At 35.4% G+C, this 17,569-nt stretch overlaps 1 protein-coding gene across 2 annotated transcripts in view; it reads left to right on the top strand.

Annotated features, from left to right (window-relative positions):
• SMCHD1 (structural maintenance of chromosomes flexible hinge domain containing 1) overlaps positions 1-17,569 on the top strand; it is a 79,624-nt gene that overhangs the window by 14,149 nt on the left and 47,906 nt on the right. Inside the window, exons 4-19 of one of the 2 annotated variants that reach the window (XM_082753940.1) lie at positions 4,617-4,699; positions 4,793-4,923; positions 6,813-6,927; positions 7,052-7,171; positions 8,485-8,651; positions 10,679-10,772; positions 10,989-11,199; positions 11,980-12,100; positions 12,200-12,383; positions 12,855-13,052; positions 13,189-13,302; positions 13,761-13,867; positions 14,161-14,243; positions 14,407-14,520; positions 16,232-16,309; positions 16,390-16,509. In XM_082753940.1, the coding sequence (XP_082610066.1) occupies positions 4,617-4,699; positions 4,793-4,923; positions 6,813-6,927; positions 7,052-7,171; positions 8,485-8,651; positions 10,679-10,772; positions 10,989-11,199; positions 11,980-12,100; positions 12,200-12,383; positions 12,855-13,052; positions 13,189-13,302; positions 13,761-13,867; positions 14,161-14,243; positions 14,407-14,520; positions 16,232-16,309; positions 16,390-16,509 (2,040 nt within the window). Of the gene's footprint in view, positions 1-4,616; positions 4,700-4,792; positions 4,924-6,812; positions 6,928-7,051; positions 7,172-8,484; positions 8,652-10,678; positions 10,773-10,988; positions 11,200-11,979; positions 12,101-12,199; positions 12,384-12,854; positions 13,053-13,188; positions 13,303-13,760; positions 13,868-14,160; positions 14,244-14,406; positions 14,521-16,231; positions 16,310-16,389; positions 16,510-17,569 lie in introns of those variants that run through there. The other variant, XM_082753941.1, reaches the window with a different exon arrangement.

Below are 17,569 nucleotides of genomic sequence, written 5' to 3'. Positions count from 1 at the left end.
GTTTGAGTATTTTAGACATGAGTCTTGATGATGATCTTAAACATGCCATTACGACAGATCATCATTTTTATTATCAGTATTTTGTCTGTTGTACTTAAAATAGATTTGTGTTTGAATCTGATGACCATTTTTAATATGAGCTACCACAGTCTTTTGCCTGGTGTTCTGTCTGTAGTTCTACAAAACTTAATGCTTGCTCTCATTGGTAAAATTTACTTCAAATTTGGGGGGAGGAGTGGGAGAGAGAGATGCTTTAGTTTTTATCTAACTCATATTTTAAATGCATAACTAGCATTTTGTATTATTTTATTGAAAAAAAATATTCATGGTTTCTCTGAAAAAGATATCTGGAGTTACGACTGCTTTTTAAGTATGTACGTTTTAGGTACAACACTCTAAAAACTGTCTGGAAAAATGCAAACATCAAGACGCAAACATTAAACCATTCCCGCAGATTTTTGATTCCAAAAAAAAAACCTCATCAGTGTCTGTAAATAGCAATTGCATTGTTTAAAGTAACATTCTCTTTTTGCCCCCTCACTCTTTTCCTGTTCTTCATTCACTGGTCCCCTTCCCTGCTCACGAAAAGACACTGTTTTGGTTCAGTGCCTTCCTAGTTCTTGGTTTTGTTCCCACCAGCAGCTATTATCAGAGATCTGAGAAGTAATATGAGAACAGAAAGGCAGAGATGCAAAAAATGTAATTCGGGCACTTTTGAGTTCATGCCTGTAAACTTTTATTTTCCATAAATACGTCCAGTTACCTTTTGAACCATGTAAATTTTTAGCATTTGTAATAGTTTGTAGTTTTGAGCCCCCAGCTTAATTGCATGTGATGTGAAGTGTTAACTACTTCAATCTATACAAAGAGATGTGACTTTTTTTCATTGTTAAACTCTACTTTGTCTGCCAGGGGAGAGACCATAAAGCATCAATTCTTGTTCACATTTTCTATACCAATTATGGATCACAGGAGCTCTTTTTTCGAGGCATGCACGTTGTGTTCTACTTAATTAAGGTTCTTGTTTGTACTTTTTTAAACAAAATAAAACCCAGGTACAACAGTACAAAGTAGCCTGAGCATTTCTTGTCTGTGTATAACTTCTCAAACTGAACTTGATGCTTCTGCCCTTAAGGTTAAGCTCAAGGCTTTTGTAAAAGTAGACTACTACTTCATTTCTTCATGACACCAAATTGATGGTTGAAACTGATGATGTTGAAAATTACAGTCTGTATATGGTAATCATTACCTGCAGTAGCCATCCAAGGGTTTTTCAAGGAAATGTTGGGAAGTCTTGGAGATGTGTAACTGTTTCGTGGTATCCTAGAGTAATTTAAGTCAGAAAGGTTCTCTATGGGTTGTATCATCACCCCTGCTCAAAGCAGAGTTAATTAGATGAGGTGTCTGGACAAGCCCACTGAAGATTTGAATGTTTCTATGAGAGACATTCACAACCTGTTCAGGCAGCATGTTCTAATGCATTCCCATTGCCATGATTATATTATATATATATATATATAAAATATATATGTGTGTGTGTGTGTCCACGTCTAGTGAATTTTCCATGTTCCAGCTTTTGTCCATTGTTTCCTGTTCTGTCACTGTACAGCTCTGAGAAGAGTTTGGCTTCATCTCTGTACCCTCCTAACACAAAAAGAACAATAAGGTCTCCCTTACCCTTCTTCTAAGTCTGAATGATCTCAGTTCCCTCAGCCTCTACTTGTATATCCTGTGCTCAAGCCCTCTTATCATCTGGAGGTCTCTTCTGGACTCAATTCAGTATTTTAGTGTCTTTCAGAGAAGACCTGAAATTCAGTCTGACAAGTACTGAACAGAGAGGAAGCATCACTTCCCTTAATGGGCTGGCTTACAGTGGTTGATATAGCTCTGCGTGCTGTCGGCATTCTTTTAGCCACAGGAGCACACTGTTGACTTATATTCAACATGATGCCAATCCGGATACTTTCCTGTAAAGCTGCTTTAGAGCAAGTGTGCTTCCCAGTGTGTACTGCTGCATGGGCTTAACGTATCCCTAGTGCAGGACTTCGGATTTGCCTTTGTTGAACTTCTTGAGATTTCCATCAAGGTCCTTCTGCACTGTAGCCCTGCCTTCCATTATATTCACCACTTCCCCAAATTTGGTTTTGGCCGTGAACTAACTTACTGAGAGCACAGAGACTGTGTTACTGACCCTATTTTTGTTTCCTGTGGGACAGCACTAGTAACTGGCTGCTGGTTGGAACTTTGTGCTGCTAATTGCAGCCTTCTGAGTTTGTTGGCCCAGCCAATTTTTAACTCACCTATTATGTTCATCTGTCTAGCAATTTGTCTATAAGATTAGCGTGAGACACCACGTCAGAGACCATGCTAAAGTCAAGCTATATATAACATCACTGCTTTTCCCTTGTCCACAGAGCCAGTCATCTCATAGCAGGTAATCAGGTTGGTTGGGCATGATTCATCTTTGGTAAAGCTACTCCGGTTGTTTCTGTGTCACTTTTCACGTGCCTGGAAATGTCTTCTGCAAGGACCTGTGATATTTTTGTAGTGACAGGTCAGGGATGTAGCTCCCTACATCCTTCCTGCCTTTCATGAAGAAGATATTTGCTCTTCTGCTGTCACCACTAAACAGTCACCAAAGATGGTAGAGAGTGGCCTTGCAATGGCATCAGACAGCTTCCGTAGTGTCCTTTGCATGCATGGGCTTATGTGAGCTCCCCGTGTCTTCGTGTATTAGGGGAGATGATTTTTTCCCCACACATTCTGCTAGTAACTTTAAGCATCTGGTAGAGCTCGGGGCAAACCTTGCAAGTGAAGGTAAAGGGATGAGGGTGGGGCAGGAAAGCATATTAAGTACCTCAGCCCTTTCAGTGCCTGTTGTCCTTGGTTCTCCTACCACATAGATCCGCAGATCCATGCTTACTGTAGCTTTCCTTTTGCTAGCAATGTACCTGCAGAAGCCCTTCTCATTGCTTTTCATGTCCCTCACTAGTTCCAACTCCGAGTTTTGGGTTGTCAAAGTGTTGTCAACAGTGGGACTGTTCCTTCAGAGAATAAGAAGAAGCAGATACAAGCTAGCAGATGATGCTAGCTTGTATGAAGCTAGCAGATACCATGTGTTTGTGTCAGGGTGATAGATCTTAATGCTGAACAGGACTTGATTGTTCTTCAGAAAATGAAACATTGCAACATCATACTGCTACCTCGTGTCATATTTCAGTGACATGCGCTGTGGTGTATTGGGAGGTTCCTGTTATGGATACTGAAGCCGCCCAGAGGTAGATGGTTAGCATCTTATCTTAGGTTATCTGACTTTTCTGCTAATTTCACTCATCAGAATTCTTTCTGTTACTGGCAATGTTCTCTGTTTCTTTTTCCAGTCTCATCTTTGGATTCTGAAGTCGTTTGTTGTTTTAAGCTGTGTGTTTTGCATATATGAATAGATTACAAGAGAAATAACAAAATCAGTAGGATGAGATTTCTTCGTCATGATTTTCATCAGTGTTGAATTATTGCTTGCTTACATACATTAATTTAGGCTGATAGAAAAAAATGTGACAAAAATACTTTTAGATAAATGTGTTAATTCCAAAAAACACGGAAGTATTGTCCTCACTGCTAGAGTTGGGTTAACTAGAAGCATTTCCATTCTCCACAGTCACAGAATTTAACAAGACTCAAATGAACAAACAATCCAACTCTCATTCTATTTTCACTTTAACAGCGCTGCAATCAAACAAACGGTTTGATAGAAGGAACTGTTAAATCTCATAAGTTCTTGATGAATATGAAATCGTTCAGTACTGCACTTCATATAAGTGGTCATGTATTTTGCAGCTACTGCTCCTCTCCTATGAAATGCTGATCATTCCCTTGGTAGAAAAACCTCTTTTCCTTCTTTCAGCAGGCCTCAGAATGTTACTGTGAAATGAAACGATAATGTTCTATTTTCCTTTATTTACTGGCACAGGTGATTTCTTTGCTGTTCCCTTTCTGTTCTTCATAAGACATTTTTCACTTTCATCACTTAACATTATGCTCACTTCCATGCTGTACTGATTGCATCAATGCCTGCATCATTTAGTACACTTTTTCATAAAAGTGTATGAAGTATGTGCAAAAATCAGGTCCACTGCCATCTGCTTCAAAAGGACAGTATTAAAGTGCATTACCATATAGCTAACAAAGTACATAACTCCAGTGATAGAAAACCTCTGGATAACAGAAGATGTTATCAACATCAAATCTTCTATTGGCATATAAAAACATTACATTTTACAGCGTGGCTTGAAGGTAGAATATAGTAGTTCTTTGACAGATCTTTTTTTTTAAGTATGTTATCACAGAGATGCAATCAGTTTCAGTCACTGGCTCAGCTCTGGCCAGCAGCGGGTCCTTTTTGGAGCTGCTCAGATCTGACATGGGGCAGCTGCAGGGCTCTGCTCACAGAGGCCACCCCTGCAGCCCTTCCCCCCACTACCAACACCTTGCCACATAAACCCAGGACGGGAATGTATTATCCTGATGGCTTAGAAGAAACTCCTGCAAATGTGCGTCTAAGTGTTGTCTTTTAAGAACAGGATTTTAATATGTTGATTTTTCTCTAATTTCTTTAGCATTTGCCCTTGCCGAGTTGATTGACAATTCTCTATCAGCTACATCCCGAAATGCTGGTATTCGAAGCATCCAGATCAAATTGGTAAGATAGAAACATTCTGCTTTTCTCAGGTGTGGGTTTCCTTTTTTTTTTTTGTGCTCCTTAATTTTTATTTTTATTTTTTTCCCCAAACAGTTATTTGATGATTCCAATGGAAAACCAGCTGTTGCTGTGATTGATAATGGAAGAGGAATGACTTCTAAAGAGCTTAACAACTGGGCGGTGTACAGATTGTCAAAGTTTACAAGGCAAGGTGACTTTGAGAGGTTAGAATGTTTTAATCGTTTTTGCAATTGGCAAATTGTACAAACACTTGTACAATTTGTCATTTGAAGGCACAGCTCTTCAGCAGTGCTTACCTGAAACCTGCCATTCTATGATTGCACATCAGGTACGTATATTCTGTGAGGAGAAAATAAAGAAGTTTCATAACACAGAAATACTCTCCTGATGCTATGGTACTGCGAGAACATTTTTTTTTTTTTATTCTCGTGGCCTTTTCTAAGCTGTCTTCAACTCATCTGCATACAGTTAAGAGCATTCTGTGTTCTGCAGAGCTCTTAAGCCAGGTTCATCTATTACCTGAAAGCTTTTCAGTAGTGCAGTAAACAATGCATTCAGTGACAGGTTCCCCAAGGGTATAGTGAATACAGGGTTTTGGTTAGGGTTTTCTTTTGACTTAATTGTGTACAACGTAATGCAAAATTGTAACTGAAGATGTCTGCATCTGTTGAAGAAGGCTAGGCAAAATAAAAGTGTTGCCTTTAAAGAAGAAAGTAGAAGTTTATGGTGTTTCTTGATGCTTGCAATAATACATTTTATGGTTTTCAGTCCATTCCCTTTCAACCTGTACAGTGACAGTTAACCCTACTGTAGAAAAATTCCAGACAAGTGATTACGTACAATTCTTGAGCTTTAGTCATTTTTTATTTAAGAATACCTTAAAAATACCTTAGGCCAAGGACAGGATTCTTTGAAGATCGTGATCATAGCCTTAATCATAAATAACTTCTATGAAAAACTAACGTGAAGAGTACTGGAGCAGCAGGAAGTGATAATAGAGATGAAAAGGTTTGGGGTTTTGATAACTAGGTTATCTTGTCCAGTCATTAGTAAAGAAACACTGTTTTTGAGATTGCTCTAGGTGAATTGAATAACAATAGAAATGTGTAGTATTTTTAAACTATAAGTTTAAATTGTGGGTTGATACTGATAAGAGCGTAGCTGTAAATTACACTAGGATACTTGTCTGCACCTTTTCATTCGTTATTGTGGTAATTTGAGAAATAGGTGTTTTTGCTGTTGTTAGCTTAAACTAGGTAAGACTGTTAATCCATCCAAGCTGACTCAAAAGACATGGAATTGAGTTATTGATGGTGTTTGTCATCTCCTCAAGACTGTTTAAGAGATGGCTGGCATTTCCAATTTTGACTCAAAAGTGTTTTCATTGAGGTGTTATGTCATAAGGAAGAAGGCTCACTTAATGATCTATTTTCATTAGCATAAGCAGAACAGCTAACATTTTGCTGTAGTCAAAGAAGAGCACTGAGGGATTTGCCCCTTATCTTGTACCATTTAAACCTGTAGATAATTGCTGGTACCACAGTACCTATTATGCAGACCTATTGGCAATGTCACTGTTTCAGTTAGCAGTGGAGAGAATTTTTAAGTACAGTAGCATATTTCTTTTTCTGTAAGATTTTCACTGCCAAATCCCTTTCTGTCTTTCAGTGTTAAAAAAAAAAAAAAAAAAAAGGAAAAAAAGAAAAAAAAAGTACATAAGCAAAAGAATAATTAGGTGAAAAGGTCAGGTGTGTTTCACTGAATGCAGTTTGGTTTGCTAGAAGGGACAGAAGACATAAGATAACTTAAAGAGAAAGAAGTTACTCTATTGACATCCTTTTAAAAAAAAAGTACATCAGGAATTTTAGGCACATTGCTTTTAATTGAAATTATAATTATGAAATAAAAGACATTTATTTCATATAATTATGAAATAAAAGACAATAAAAGACAAGAAGAGAGGGACTGCAGGGAAGAGTTTAATACAAGCTGGTTAGATCAGAAGGATCTTTTTTCTTTCTTTTTTTTTTTTTTTCCCCCTTTAAATGATAATCGGCTTGAGAAAACTTATAAAAGCCATTTTTATTCGCAGTGATCATTCAGGATATGTTCGCCCTTTGCCAGTACCTCGTAGTTTAAATAGTGATATCTCATATTTTGGAGTTGGCGGCAAACAAGCAGTATTCTTCGTTGGACAATCTGCCAGGGTAAGTAGATACCAATCCTTGGGTTCATTTTAAAACATTAGAGATGTCACATCATGTCACTAAATTATTTTATTGTATTCATTTTAACTCTCATTTTGATTTTTAAATACTAAAATATAAACAGATGATAAGCAAACCTGCGGATTCTCAGGATGTTCATGAACTTGTCCTTTCCAAAGAGGATTTTGAAAAGAAGGAGAAGAACAAAGAAGCAATATACAGTGGATATATTCGAAATAGGAAAGTAAGTAGGCTTGATGCTTTCTCATTTTTAATTGAAAGTGTTCCCAGGCTAACATGATTTCCTGTAGTATTTCTTGTAACATAATTCCTGTGTAATGTTTTTGTAATATTTGTTTGGGGATTTCTTTACTTCTGCATCACTTGCAATGTGTAGTGTTAAAGGAAGAAATGAGAAACTCATAGATACTGAAGCACTCAGTGATAGAAGAGTAACTCAACAGTGTGGAGTTGATGGATAGACAACTTGAGACTAAAGAAGTTGATATAAATGACTGAAGTAGCCAGGCAAGTTTGGAATACCGACGTGAAATTAAATGTCAGAATTTGTCCCATGCATGTCCTGAAAAAGTGCACGTAGGTGACCAAGTGAATGCTATGGCAGAAATAGAAATTGTAATGGATTACTGCAGTTTGAGTTTGATAAAAGGCACCAAAACTGGTTTAATTATCTTTTTGGTTAAGGAGAGCTCTTTGGTTCCCTGGGGAAAGTAAGCCTTAATAGGACACTGGTGACTAACATATTTCACTACCTACAGTTAGCTCAGAGGTGCATCCTTTAATTTAATAACATTTAGAAACATTTAGTAATTTAGTAACATTTCCTTTTTGCCTGCTTTCTTGCAAAATGAGGCGTGAAGCTGTATCAGGCATTTGTGATTTCTAGAAAGATCTCAATCTTTGTGTTCAAAATACCTTCTTTTCTGGATGGAGCATATGCAAAAACTATCCACTGGTCCAGCATGAAGCATTACAGTAACCACTGTGTTTTTATGCAGCTTAGGAACCTGTCATATAAAAGCAAGGTGTATTCATCCAGGAAAAGACAATCACAACTTCATTTTTTCTGTGAGACTGGTAGATATTTCAGCTGGAACCGAGGATTCATGTTTTCTGTTTCACAACCAAAGCATGTTTCTCCTCTATGAGTTCTATTCTAGAAAGCAGACTATCCATTTAAAAACAAAAATGTTTTTTTTTCTGGCGTGATTTACTGTATAAATTCTTACGTCTTGGACACACGATCGTTCATTTGATAAATGAGGACATAGGTACTACGCAGTGCTACGTTAAGCATGATTAAATGCATTTCTCAACATTTAAAATACTGTGATGAGTGAGTTGAAAATGAACTGGATCATGGATTCTCAGTTCATTTGTTTTGAATACGGAAGCTTTCGTTTTGAGCATTAGTCCTTTGTGATACATAGTGTTGTGTGTTTGCGTTCCTGTTCTGATTTTTAGTCCTTTCAAAGCTGATGGGAGTTCAGCAATTCAGTTTACATTCCTGCTCTTATTATTTTACTCTTTTTGTAGCCAACTGACTCTACACATATCACAAGTGATGATGAAAGATTTCTTCATAATCTAATATTAGAAGAAAGGGATAAAGAGAGTTTCACGGCAGTTGTCATTACAGGTGTTCAACTAGATCATATGCAGTACTTGAAAAACTACTTTCATCTTTGGACAAGGCAGCTGGCGTAAGTTGGTGCTTTATAGTTGATTTAAAATTAGGCTTACTAACAAAATCAGAGAATTACAAGTTGCTTCCTATTAGTACATCATCAATGGCTTTGTTCCTGTTAAGACTGTTGATGATGCATATTTTGTTGATGTATTCTTGGCTGTTTTTCCTAAAATCAGCACAACTGAAAAAGTCCCCAATCCAAAGAAAGATATTTACAAACATCAGCATCAGTGTGACTTTATAATTATTATATAATTATCAATTCTAATTATTAACCTATTCAATTTTGTTGTTACATTATTAATCATTAATCTAATTATGAGTAACTTAATATGTTGTTACTTTGACAGCTGTACTCCTAACCTTAGTATCTAACTTTGTGTTCGTAGTGTTTTTAAATATATATATATATATATATATAGAAAAATGCTGCTTCATCCCAGCCTTAGAGGGAGAACTCTGTATGATACTGTCCACTCATTGCTAGTGTTGTGTAGTCCAATTTTGAAAAACTGGTGAACTAGAATTTGGTTTCTAATCTATAATTTATTTATTTTTGTTACTGTAGTGTAATAGTAATGGGTCATACATAATATGATGATTAGATTAGATAATATATTAAATACTGTTCACATAACTTGTGACTGAAACCTTTTATAACTGTATGAAAATTTTGGGGTACATCTACATTGATAAATAACTTAGGTACCCCATTAGCTTCTAGGGTCTATTCTGATGATTAGCTGCATTTACACGTGTCTTCATTCCAGAGGTCTCCCAAAGTGGAAAAAACTGTTCCCACTTGAGAGGGAAGCCAAGCACCATTTACTCAATTACACCCTTGCAGCTGTTACAGCAAATCTAATAAGATTTTTGCTTCACAGTGTTATACAATTCATTACCAGTATTTCAGCTGGCCTTATTCCCTCAAACATCTCTGAATATCCTCCTGCCATGCCTTTTGCTACACAGGATGATACCAGTTTCATTCTGCTCTATTGGACTACAGAACAGCCCTCATTATTTCAGATGCTTTGAACTGGAGGGAGGGAAGATCAATCCCAATACAATTCTGCTTTAAGGCCACAAGAGCACTTCTTGAGGTCTAGAGGAGGTGCAAGCAAAATGCTCTGCAGTGAGGACATACCAGTCTGCTCTAAAGTCAAGAGCAATGAGAGCATGAGGAATTTTGACCTGGGATCTCTCCTTGAGATGAATTTAGTGTGGTAGATGTCAGAAGCAAAGAGGTTATAAACATTTGCAGGTTGATTTAGGTTCCTTGTACATTCAGTCTCATTGGCTTGTATAAACTCATTTTTCTGCAAACCACTACCATGAGGTTTAAGGACTCAGACTTTGGAAGCTGGAAGAATTAGCTAGCTTGTTGAAAAGTTGAATTAAATAGAATTTAAGCTCCTAAATTTTCTCAAACTTCATATCTCTACGTAAAGAATTAACCTATCTGACAGTATAGATCTTTGCAGTTCTGAAATGGATGCGGGTGCTATTAGTGCATAATGTTTACAGATTTTAAAAGATGTATTTCTAATATGCAGGTCATATCCATAGCTTTGTCTATATTGAAATAGGGTAACTTTTTTTTTTTTAATAATGTAAGGCTGGTGATTGTTAAATACTTCTATTACTATTCAAATGATCAATATAAAAAATTGGAAACAATGTGGGAGGCTTTTTGGCTCTAGTTCATTTTAATCTCTAGAGTGCAAAACAGCCTACAGTTTTACTAGCTTGTGGTTTGATGTTGGATCTGTAGCTATGTAACAACAATATTTTTTTCACGTGTATTGTTTTCCAATTTGTAATATTCTTGATTATTTTTATCAAAAAGTTGATCGTATGAATGACTATGTGTGAAGGAGATAAGAGTTCAAAGAAATGAAAAAGAACAACTTGCAGTCTTTAGTAAATATTCTGTATCAGGTATACTTGTTGTTTGCAGAGTTTAACTGAAAATTATAATGTTCATTTTTTCTAATTTCAATTTTTGGAGATGTATTTTTCATTTAAAAAATATTACAGACATATCTATCACTATTATATCCATGGACCAAAAGGGAATGAAACTAATGCTGTAACAAAAGACATAAGCCCTTTCAACTACATTGACATTGAGGTAAGAAATTTTATATCTATGGGTAAAAATTATGTATTTTGAACTACAGCAGCGTTTTAAGATACAAAAGTAATTTAGTTTTTGAGAAGTAACGTTATTTATCATTGCAGCATAGAAGCTAATGCATTTTGCTAATAGTTAACACAAATGCCAGAAATGCTAATTACTCTAGGTTTTTTGGTCTAAGGAGGATCAACTTTTTTTGTTGTTTTTCAGATTTCATTGTTTGAAAAAGGAAAAGTACCAAAGATTGTCAATCTTAGAGAGATCAAAGATGACATGCAGACATTGTATATAAATACTACGGCAGATAGTTTTGAGTTTAAGGCGCTTGTTGAAGGAGAAGGTATAGTGGAAGGCATCATCCGATATCATCCTTTCCTGTATGATAAAGAAACATACCCCGATGATCCATGTTATCCATCAAGTGAGTGAAATGTTATGCTGCTAATCGGTGGTAAAGTCATATTATAAACAATCCTACTACTACAAATCTTTTAAAGTTAGAAAAAGAAATTTAAATTGAAGCATAAATTATCATCTAAATGGGATTGTGGCAAAACAGAGAACTTCACCTCTTGACATTGGTTATTTTGGTAACTTGTCCATGTAAACTTGTTCTTTGACATAACTCCCTCTGCTATCAAACTATAAGCTCTTACAAAAATGTCTGACTGAAACATTTTCGGTTTCCTGACTGTTAGATTTTTGAGAAAATAATGAGCAGAAGTTTGATTCAAGACATTATAACACCAGAATACTGCAGTAGACAACATGCAGACTAAGCCCTAAATGTAAAATTTGCTTTATGCAGTCTTGATGGGTTTTCAGATTTAAATGCTAGGGTTTAAAAAAAAAATCATCACCCCTTGAAATTCCTTTAACACAATAAATGAAGTTTAATAATGACAAGATTTTTGACATTAGAAGAATGTCATATGGCATTAAGGGGGGGGGAAATAAGTATTATTTATTCAAATTATACTTAATGTTTGGAAATGTTCAATCTCTGTTTAAAATTTTCCTTACACTTTTTGTTTGGTATTTCTTAAACAAAAAAATGCTAATAAATACCCAACTTGGTATCATGTGTAATGCTACCGGGCATAACCTATTATGCACAGATAATCATTAAATGCTGTGTTGTGTGATATTACACTGGGTTTTAAGAATTTTATTCATAGAGACTGTCTTCTTTGTAATCAAGAATTAAATGATGATGATGAAGATTACGACTGCTTTATAGTAGAAAAGGGTGCCAGAGGAAAAAGACCTATTTTTGAATGTTTTTGGAATGGAAGATTAATCCCATACACAACTGTGGAAGAGTAAGTAATAATCAGTTTCTACAATGTAGATCAATCTTTTTCTACAACGTAAGCACCTTCCTTTGTACAGATTTTAATGTCTGTCTTCTTTTGTTTAAGTTTTGACTGGTGTGCTCCTCCAAAGAAGAGAGGATTGGCACCAATTGAATGCTACAACAGAATTTCTGGTGCATTGTTTACCAATGATAAGTTTCAGGTCAGCACAAACAAACTCACTTTCATGGATCTAGAACTGAAGTTAAAAGACAAGAATACTCTGTTCACAAGAATCTTCAATGGACAGGTGATTATTTTAATCTATTACATCTTGCTTTCTGGCATAAATGAAATGTGTACTTCCGGGTCATTTGTTCGTGCCACTGGTTATTTCTCTGCTTCTGAAGAACTTTCACCTTGGACACTTTTGCAGTCTTTGTAGCAGACGCTTCTCTCAATTTCAGTGAGTATTAAAGCTAACTCTTTAAATCTGAAAAAAAAAAATTTGTCTTTCCTTTTATTTTCTTTAACAATTTTTGTGGAAAGACTGTCCTCATAACAGAATATGAGTACAGAGGGAAACTCCTTCTCTGGCTGGAAGTGGAATACTCCTTCTCTAACTGTTGTGGAATACTGTACTGTTTCCAAGCTGAAGATTCCGTTTTTTTAGACTACAGTATCTCTTTTCTCCTATAATCGTTCATATTTCACAAATTGTCAGGTTTGCATTCTGTGCAATGCATTGATAATACGCATTTATTTTGTTATCTCCTTATAGGAGCAGCGAATGAAAATTGACAGAGAATTTGCTTTGTGGCTCAAAGACTGTCATGAGAAATATGACAAACAGATTAAATTCACGGTCTTTAAAGGAATAACGACACGTACTGATTTGCCATCCAAAAGAATGCAGAGCCCTTGGACAGTATATTCTGCAATAGAGTGGGATGGGAAAACGTACAAAACTGGGCAGCTGGTAAGTTAGGTCCTCACTGATGTTGGGATTTTTTTTTGTTTATTTTGTAACAGCATTCGAACTGTATAAAAGGCAAATACGATACACTTAATGCAGATTTAATGTATTGAAATTACCTGTTGTCTTCAACTAACAGGTGAAAACCACTAAGACTCTTCCAATATTCTATGGAAGCATTGAGAATTTTTTTTTGTATGGAGACCATGATGGAGATATATTTGCCACCGGAGGAGAGGTTCAAATTGCTTTGGTAAGACAAATACTAAAAAGAGTTCTCATACCTCATATGCTTATGGAATCTGTAAACTGAATTGTAGTAGACTTTAAAAATTCTTTTGTTTGTTTTTTTCAACAACTTTTCAATTCTGGATTTAGCAAAGAAATCAAATTGCTTAGAAAGAATCAAATTGCTTATTTACATCAGTTTTAATATAAATCGCATATTAAACATAATTATTCATGATCAATGAATTTAAATTAATTAAATTTCCGTACGACATTAGCATCACAGTTGGGCTCGCTAGTATATTGCAATCCCATTTTTAACCCTTGTGATTTCAGCAAATTCTACCACAGTGCTCAAAGAGTCACCATTTGTTAGCATATTGCATTATGTTTGTGTCTACCTATCGGTCCCTTGATAGAGAAGTTTTTCTCTCAGATGTACTATAATCTGGCTGTTTTTAACTTGACTTATTTTTTTTCCAGGAACCTAAGGCATTGTATGCTGAAACGAAAACTATTCCAATCTCAAAACTTGACAGAACAGTGTCTGACAAAGCTGTTAAAAAATACATAGAGGATGAAATGGCAAGGTAAGCTCTGAATTGTGGTGATTTACTTGTGCAGTTCCTACTAAGAGTTTTAGTATTTTTTCAGGAAGCACAAACATATGGTTAGTTGTATTCCCAATGGAAGGGCAGTCAACCGTTTGAGCAGAAACAAAAAAAAAAACAAAAAAACCCTCTTAAACAAGAACAAATGGGTTTGAACCTTTTTTTTTTTTTTTTTTTTTCCAGAAAAGGAGCTTCATGTATGTTCTAAAGATAAATTACTTTTTTCTTTTTTTAACTCACAGAAAAACTGTTCTTTCTCTCATTTTCACTAGACTTCCTGACAAATTGTCTGTAACATGGCCTGAAGGAGATGAGCTATTACCAAATGAAACAAGATTTGCTGGTACACCAATAGGTACAGTTTCATTATCTGAATACTCAAAGGGAAAATGGTAGTTTAAAGTGATAGTGTTCACCTCTGTTAAAAACAAACGAACAAAAAAATAATAATACAGAAATCTCCAGTCACTTAAAAACAGCATACTTTAAAAGTCCTTCATTTTTCTGTTTAAATATAGGGGCATTAAGAATAGAAATTTTGAATAAAAAAGGAGAAGCAATGCAAAAACTTCCTGGTACCAGTCATGGAGGTTCAAAGAAACTTCTGGTTGAACTCAAGGTTATTTTACATTGTAAGTACTTTAGTATCTTTAATTTTAAAGACTATTTTCTAAATAGTCTTTATTATTTAAAAATGCATGAAATGTAAAATATTTGCTTGTGTATCATTTCTTGTGCATATATTAGAATTTGGTAGACTTGTAAAGCTTTTAATTTCAAGGACAGTATTCCATCAGAGTTTCATGTATGCATCCAAAGCCACATTTCGTGAAATGACAGTTGCCTTAAGGCCAAATATTTAACGTCTCAATGCTATATTACTATTAACTCTTCTGACACATAAAAGGAGAGCGTATCAATTTCAGATTCTCTTCATAATATGCATAGTTTCTGGTTTAAAGGAACTTGCAATTAACACAGCAATTCATTCAAGTTACGTAAAGCTAGAGACCGGACTAGTTTGGTACCTAAAAATATTACCTTTAAAGTTGCTTGCAAATTTTAAACGTAAATAACTTAGGGTTGTGTCCTCTTTCATAACAGTAGAACAGGAGAATGTAATGGTGCCCTCCCTTTAAAGCTCAGGTATTCCCACTGGTTCTCTTCTAAGAACCCATTAGTTTTATTGTCACTTTTGCATATCAGTATGCACAGAAGTGTTACGCTTCCTTCACTTCTCATAGAAGTGAAGAAATTTCTCCTATGGATAAATTTGCCCCTTGTATGATCAATCTATAAAGGGGCAATACAAGAAATGTGAGCATCTTCAAGGTGTTCATCTTGCATAATATATAGAGGCTTTCAGTTTAGGTTGCTGGCAGTTGACAGTGCAATAGGAAAACTACTTACTTGAGAAGTTCTGTTTTTTCAGTGTTGATAACTGCTAAAGCTGAAAATATGTAGTATATATATTAAACTATGTGCATATATTAAATTATGTTAGAAATTATTTCTCTAAATTATATGTTACAGTAAAAAACATCATAACTTACTATAATAACCCAATATTTCCAAAATTAAATGTTCAAAGAAATACACTGAAAAATGTTGGCAAATGTTGCTTTATATATGTCATTTGGTGAAAAAGCAGGATGTGAAACAATTGTTTATATTAACCAATAGATCAAGTTGTGTCTTCTCATGCATTTCTTTCTATTCTATGTAGTCTTGTTGCAGTTGCATTCTGTGTTTACTTAAATTACACTAAAATCTATTTTGAATATATTATTGCCAGAGTTTTTAACTGTATTGTTCCTGTACTATCTGATGTTATAGCACCAGTCACTAAAAATTACCTCAGTTTCATTATACGTTTTTTCAGGCTGTGGTTTCATGCAGCAGAAGTGTTTATAAAGACAAACAAAACAATTTGAAGCAAAAAAAAGAACGTTACTATTTTGCTCAGATATACTTGCAGTTGACCTCATGTTTTTTACCATTGCTCCAATTTAAGCTAATTTGTTTTATCATTTGTCAAGTTGATCAGTTGACAGTATGAATTGCACAGCCTGCAAGTGCTCAGACTTGACAGGGAACATATAATGAAAGAGCTGATAAAACACAGCTTCATAAACCTGCTGCTTACATTTTAACGTGTCTGGGGCTAGCAATTTTTAATTAAAATGGGATTAGATGTGGAAATAAATATTTTATTAAGCCGTAATCAATGTGATAAACTGAATCTGAATTTCTGTTTCTTAGATTTAAAAGTGACATGTTTTTATATAATAGAGAATTATGTTATAAATCCTAAATACATGTAGGTAATTGTTTATTTTTCAGCACCTACAGGAAATAAAGAGATAATTTCCCATATAAGTCAGCATGGAGGCAAATGGCCATACTGGTTTAAAAAAATGGGTGAGTTCCTAGGGGAAATATTTTCAGTTTATTTATAATTTTCACTTTTTCTTTATAAATTTATTTGTATTTCTCTTTAGAAAATCTTCAGAAACTTGGGAACTACACCTTGAAGCTGCAAGTTGTATTAAATGAAAGTAGTGCAGACACATATGCAGGAAGAACTCTGCCATCTAAAACATTTAAATTTACTATTATAGGTAAGAACTCCAGCCATGCCAGTTTTCTTTTACTTTTTGTGTTTTGTTTTGATTCATTTTGTATCAAAATTATTCATGTTTTAGTTGGGAGAGGTAATTTTCAGCCCTGAAACGTAATACTCGCATGTAAAATATGATGTAGATCCAAGATACAATCTGTTGGGTTGTTTTGTTTTGGTTTTTGTCTAATAGATGTAAAAAAAAAAAAAAAAAAAAAAAAAAAAAGTGATGATGGAATCAAAAGCTTTTCCATGATGTGAAATCTCTTAACATACTTTACAAAAATAAATTTTTACTTAATTAGAATCGCTCTTTTTCTTCTTGGCGTTATTATGAATAGGTGGGTCAGCTTCACTTTGATCCCCAGCAAAGTGATAGAGCACAGGAAGAGTAAGAAAGTCAGTAGCAGTAGTCAGCATGGAATTCACCAAGTGGAAGTCGTGCTTGACCAACTTGATAACCCTTCATAATGAATTGACTGGTCTGGTAGATGAGATGAGAGCAGCGGACGTTGTTTGTCTAAACTTCAGTGAGGTTTTCAGCACCATCTCCCACAATATGCAAACAGACAAGCTGATAAGTATGGACTGGATAAGCAGACTGGTGTATTGACAGCTTTCTGAACAGCTGGGCTGAGAGGGTGATGACCAGCACAGTGAAGTCTAATTGGAGCCAATTCATGGTGTATCACAGAGGTTTATAATGGGTCTGATCCTATCTAACATGCTCGTTAATGATCTGGATTATAAGGCAGAGTGTCCCCTCAGCAAGTTGGACAAAACTGGGAGAAGTGGCTGGTAAGATACACTTGTGCTGCCTTTCAGAGGGATTTCAACAGGCTGGAGAAATGGGCTGGCAGGAGCTTCATACACCTCAGTAAAAGAGAACTGCAAAGTCCTGCTCCTGGGTAGGAACAACCCCGTAAACCAGTACATGCTGGGGTTCTCCCAGCTTGACAGCTTTATGCAAAGGCGTCAAGCAGCTTCGCAGAAAAGAACCTGGGGCATTGAATGTGCATCAGCAATGTGCCTTTTCAGAAAGGAAGATTGATGGTATGCAC

Source organism: Aythya marila, assembly GCF_965140915.1.
Source record: "Aythya marila genome assembly, chromosome: 2".
Classification (NCBI taxonomy): domain Eukaryota; kingdom Metazoa; phylum Chordata; class Aves; order Anseriformes; family Anatidae; genus Aythya; species Aythya marila.
Note: the sequence above shows the minus strand (reverse complement) of the source record. Positions and strands in the feature narration are given on the sequence as shown.